This window comes from Pinus tabuliformis, chromosome 1_1 (assembly GCF_031772625.1).
Source record: "Pinus tabuliformis cultivar Carrire ecotype Pingquan chromosome 1_1, CPIR1, whole genome shotgun sequence".
Classification (NCBI taxonomy): Eukaryota; Viridiplantae; Streptophyta; class Pinopsida; order Pinales; family Pinaceae; genus Pinus; species Pinus tabuliformis.
Window position 1 is genome coordinate 417,488,752 of NC_142297.1, and position 6,159 is coordinate 417,494,910.

The window sequence follows — 6,159 nt, forward strand, 5'->3', positions numbered from 1 at the left end:
TTAATAAATATAATATTCAATCAATATATTATTCAATAAAATATAAGATTGGATGCATATTCCATAGTATAATTATTAATTATAAATTTGCAGAGAAAAAAATGAAAATTTAAATTAATATCTAGTTTGTTTTGTATAGTTAGTTATGAATCATGAAAATAAAATAATTCAAATTGCATTTTTTTCCAATAAAAGTGATTTTTATTCAATAATCTAATAAATTTGAGAATTTTAAAACATGACTAACATTTATACCCTATCTCATTTTTAATATTATTTTTTAAACATAAATGAGAATTTGTATTAATAAAAATTGTGTAGGGGTCGGGACGAGGGAAAATATCCAATACTAGACATTCTAAAGCTTGCACCTAACTGTTTATTGAGAACATGAGTAGATTGTTACAAATAGCTTGCATAAGATGATGCGAAAAATAACATTTCTAAGATTTGAGAGAAATCAACCCATCGCTATACCCAAGGGAGGAAAGAGAATTCTTGGTACCAGATATCGAGGTTTTCTTGCTTTGAACTTTCCTACTTCTTCTTAAAGGAGGGGGAGAAGGCATATTAGTTTTTGTGGGGATGAGGAGAAGATCGAAGCCCCCTCTTATTTTTTAGCACATATGAATAGTAAGGAGAAGAAGAGAGGGATTTGATCTCCTCTTCATCCTCTATTCCAACTTCCTTTTTCTTTTCAATATGAGGAATTTTGTCAGTTTTCTTGGATGGAGACTTTTCCTCAATGGATGAATTAATATTATTTTGATACAATTGATCTGGGACTGGTTGATCAATTTGAACCTCATAACACATGAAGTATGCCTATGGGGAATTCGACACTTCATATATATTATTGGAGGGAGGATGCTAATGAGATTCAAGCTTTTTAGCACGTGGCCTTTTAGTCAAATGATTCTTATGTTTCCCTGTAACTGGTTTGAATGCTCCTTGCTTATCATTATTATGAGAAGATGGAGGAGGATATGAAGAATGCTGCAAAGTTGGAGCCTTATAACAACTTTTTACAAACCGCACATACTCATGGAAAAATTTATGTTTAAAGGGAATATGTTCATAACCCAAGACTTGAATATGGGAGAAACCATCCAAGTTAAGCTAAATCACTTTAGGAATGCCTTTAGAAAAATCCATTTCAATGCAAATTCTGGCACAAGAGAAGTCATTCTCCTTGGCCATTGTCATGACCCCAGTGCCCCCTATGGTCACAAGGTCCCTTTTGGGAACATAACGATCCCTCAAGTGTGTGGCACTCATATGTTTTATCTATGCCTCGAGAAGCACAAAGTTACTTCACCTAGACTATGCTTCATAATAAGTTCACTAATATAGTCTCTATACCTTTAGTTAGCGAAATATCATAACTCTTCGATATAATGCAAAAAAATTACTATCACTTCTACTTTAAATTAGAATTTTTTTTCCGAAGAAAAAAGCGAACTTTTTATTAAGAAAATAAAAAGTTACATTCTGTATGCTTTGAGAAATCCTGATGACTCATATGATTGCTGATTTGACATTCTGTAAGACACAAAAATCTCAGTCTTTTTTGACTGATTGTGGATGTTAAAATGTATCTGATACTGCTGTAAAAAAGTCTGATAGTAACTGTCTAGTCTTCCTCCCTTCAGGAGGTTTAGGACATTTAACAGAAATATATTTTAGGGTCTCCTTCAGAGAAGGAAAGCAACCCCTTACATGGCTGTAAGATCACTTAGAACCAGCTGATATGAACAAAAAGATATAGAGTTTTCCTGTTTTGTAGTGCTAAAAAAAATTAACAATATAAAAGAATCTGTAACAGATATAACATTAGAGACCACGAACCAGAAACAAAAAGAAAGACGAGCCACGATCATTGTGGTGGAGCAAAAGGAGGCTGAAACGAGGTGGAGGACTGCCCCTGTACTTAGTTCTACTATTGACCAGCTTCCCAGATCTTGCTGTAACCCAGCCTTAGAAAGCTGGTCTGCTTCCTCGTTTTTGTCCCTGTAGACATGGCAGATGATAAAACTATTAAATGATGACTTTAAAAGAAATATTTCTTCTAAAATAATCTTCAGAATTTGGTTTTGACATATAGCACTCCCATTAACCCAGTTTATGACATTCAAAGAGTCTCCGAAGATTTGAATTGTGAAGATATTTCTTTGAAGTAGCCAACAAATAAGAAGGCGCAAGGCAGACAGCTCAGCAAAATTATTTGTGCCAAGTCCTAGACCTACAAAAGCTTTTAGGGAGTGTTCAGGATTCAAATGAATGCACAATCCTGCTCCAGCCTTGTTGTTCTGGGATGCTCCGTCAAAAAAGGCCCATGGAATGCCCTCCTGGATAATAACAGGCTTGTGATGAATGTAGGGACTTTTTGCTTCAGGGATTGGGATGGTAGAGTAAATGGATGCACAATTTATAGCTATGACAGATGCGGGAGTGTCCTTGTCTTGAAACGGGCTTTTATTTCTCGCTAACCATACCCCCCAAAAAAAGATAAGAGGTAGATTTCTCATGTTTCCCTCCGGGTAGTTCTGCCACCATCTACTCCAAGCTTCTTCCAAAGGTTCTAACCCCCACTGTGCCTTTAAGTTGAGCAGACTGATTAACTCCTCCCAGATTTTTTTTGAAACTGCACAAGATGCAAAGAGATGGCTAATTGATTCCTCTTCTATTTTGCACAATGGGCACCTCCCTGGCCCAACTAAGTACCTGGCTCGTAAAATGTCCCAGGTTGGAACTTTCCTTTTAAGCATACACCATAAGAAGATCCTAGCCTTTGCTGGGCATTTTAACTTCCAAATGTGTTTCGACCACCATTCTGGTATTCCCCAACCTTTCTTTTGCATTAAGAAGGTATATCCATCTTTTGGGAAATATTCACCTGTTTTCCCCTGTGCCCAGATCAACAAATCAGATTCGTTTTTAAGCCTGACATTGGAACGATGTAGTTCTTGAATGAAAGAGCACCATTCGTTCTTCCACGTGATGTTTATTCCTAATTCTTCGACATTTTTCCAAACCTGTCCCCATAAAGTAGAATGACTTGTTTTCTCCACCTGGTTTAGAGTAAAAATGCCCTTGCTATCTAGATGTCTGAGAAAGCCAGGAGATAAGGCAAAGGCTTCATTACAACCTACCCATGGGTCCCTGCCAATTCTTATATGTCTTCCATCTCCTATCTTCCACGCCAATCCTTGTTCAATCACAGAGAAAGCCTCCACCGTGGCTTTCCAAATGGCTGAGACATTCTTCTTTTTCTTTTCCTGGCTCCGAATCCAATCTTCCAAGGGGACTGGATCTATGTACTTTCTTTTGACCACCCTTGTCCATAGATTCTCCAGCGAGATTAATCTCCAGCCTGATTTAGCTGCCAGAGAAAGACTAAACTCGGGGAGCCTTTTTAATCCCCAACCTCCCCATTATTTTGGCCTAGCCAGCTTATCCCAAGCCACCCAGGGAAGAACTGAACTTTCTTTTGAGCTTGCCCATAATAATCTACAACAAATCCTTTTGATTTTCTCCAGCACTCCTTTGGGAACCCAGGTTAAAGCTGCCCAATATACTGGAATGGCTAACAGTACAGATTTGATGAGGGTCAGTCTGCGTGCTCTGGAGAGCCACTTGAAACTCCAATGAGAAATTATGGCTTCTAACTTAGCTATGAGCCAGTTCCAATCCTCTTTCTTGTATGTTGTCGGCTTTAACCAAAACCCCAAGTATTTGAAGGGGGAATCCAGAGGTTGATGATGGAAGGGAAAAAGATTGAGCATCATGGATCTTTCCCTTTTGTCAATATCTGCCACACAAACCTGAGACTTCCTAGAATTTATCTGCATGCCAGTAGCTTTCAGAAACAGATCAATTATGCATTTTATCTCCTTAAGTTCATTATATGATCCATTAGAGAAAATCAAAATGTCATCAACAAAAATAAGGTGAGTGATGAAAAGATTGATTGCTACCTCAATACCTTTTACCTTCTCCTCTCTTCTAGCTTTGTGAATCAACCTGCTTAGCCCTTCTGCCACTAGAAGAAACAGGAGAGGAGATAAAGGGCAACCTTGCCTTAAGCCTCTTTGGCTTTTGAAAAAAGGTGAGGCTGCTCCATTGATTAGAACAGCAAAACTGACATTTGTGATACAACCCATTATCCAACTGATGAAAGAATAATTGAAACCCAGATGGGTTAGCAGCATCCGGAGATAAAGCCAGTTGATTCGGTCGTAGGCTTTGGAGAGATCTATTTTAAGAACCACACCCTTCTTTTTCTTTTGTCTGACACTGTGAATTACCTCCTGGGCTACTCCAATGGCTTCGTGAATTTGTCTTCCATCCAAAAACCCAAATTGTTCCATTGAGATGTTTCTTGATAGAATAGGAACAATTCTAATAGCTATCACCTTTGCAATGATTTTATATATACAGTTGCATAAGGAGATCGGCCTGAAGTCTTCAAAATTCTTCGGGTCGTCCTTCTTTGGAATGAGAGCTAGAATAGTTGAATTAAAAGGGCTGTAGACTTCTCCTTTCTGTCTTGATTCTTCTACTACATCAGTGCTTTCAGAACCTATTAAATCAAAGAAAAAGAGGAAGAGTTCAATAGTCCACCCGTCAGGTCCGGGTCTTTTGTCTTTGGCCATGAGTTTCATAGCTGCTTCAACCTCCTCCTTAGATACAGGGATTGATAGCTATTCTGTTTCTTCCTCTTCGACAAATCTTGGAAAGCATTGAGCTGTTCTAATGACTTCTGCTATGGTGGCCTCTCCCGGATCTGAGAATATTCTCTAGAAATGTCTCTGTCCTAGACCAGAGAGGTCCGAAAAAGAACTGACCTCCCTTCCATCTTCATTTTTAAGGCTCCAAATGGTATTTACAGATTTTCTTCCTTTTGCATAGTTATGAAAAAAACGGGTGTTTTCATCTCCTGATTTTAACCATATTGCCCTACTCTTGAGCCTCCATTCTTCTTCCTTGTCCAATAGTATTTGGTTCTGAAGTTTCTCCAGATGAAGGATTTTATCCTTAGAAGCCTGCGAGATATATCCATCCACCTCAATACTCTCCAACTTCTTCAACTCCTCCCTGATCCTTAACAACTCTTCATTATGTTTAAGCTTCCTGTCCTTTGCCCATGAGATAGTCGCTTTCTTCAATCTTTTGAGATTCTCCATAAACAGGAAACTTTTGTCCTCTCTTGCATTTCTGTCCGGATGGATCCACGCTTCCTTGAAGAGTTTATTGAAGGAGGGATCTTGAAGCCAAGAAGAATTGAATTTAAAGGGGGCAGCAGGCTTTGGAGGGGGGAAAGAGAGATCCAAAAAAATAGGGAAGTGATTAGAGTTGCCTATCTCCTCAACCCACTGCCTGAGAATAGGAACCTTTGAGATTAAATCTTCAGATAGAAGAAAACGGTCTAATCTTTTAGCAATTCGATCCTCCCCTGCTCTTCTGTTCCTCCATGTTGGCTTGATTTTGTTCGGGGAGGGATCTATGAGATTGTTATCCAAAAGGAGATTGAGGAAGAAATCCGACAAGGGGTCTTCCCTGGCCGATGGACCCCAAGCCTCTACTCTCCCTATAGAGAAATTTAGGTCACCTCCCACAATCAACAGAGAATACCTCATCAGAGATTTAGCCATCAGTTCATTCCAGAATATCTCCCTTCCTTGACAGGGGCCATAGATGTTTACAATTGAAAGGGGAAGAGAGAAGTCGGGGGAAATAACCTCCATGCCCATTACTTGCTTCGTCCCCCATTGATTAAAGACCTTTATTCTTCCTTCTTTATACCCAATTGCAAGACCTCCCGAGTGGCCTGATGAATCTACTGCTGAGAATTTCCACCCTGGCAGGAGAGCACTTAGCATTGTTTCCACTTCAGTTCCTTTCCCCAGTGTTTCTTGGAGAAAAAGAATGTCTGATTTTGAGTTTTGGATCTAGTCTCTAAGGGCCAATTTTTTAGGTTTACTGGCCAAACCTCTACAGTTCCAAGAGGACAGAATCATTTGATAACAGATTCAGGGGTCTGCACTGCTCTAAGAACCCCAGGGATAGAGTGTTGTTTTCCATCAGCTACATCCAGTTTTGCTTTTAGTTTTGCCTTAGATAAATCTAATTTTCTACCTCTCGTATTTTTGGAGAAAC

The 6,159-nt window shown here is 39.0% G+C and overlaps 1 protein-coding gene across 1 annotated transcript; it reads right to left on the reverse strand.

The window, feature by feature from the left end:
• Positions 1-4,799: 4,799 nt before the first annotated feature.
• Positions 4,800-5,882, reverse strand: LOC149213473 (uncharacterized). The gene has a single exon (XM_089389038.1). The coding sequence runs from the start codon at positions 5,880-5,882 to the stop codon at positions 4,800-4,802; it is 1,083 nt and encodes a 360-aa protein (XP_089245164.1).
• Between the last annotated feature and the right edge of the window lie 277 nt (positions 5,883-6,159).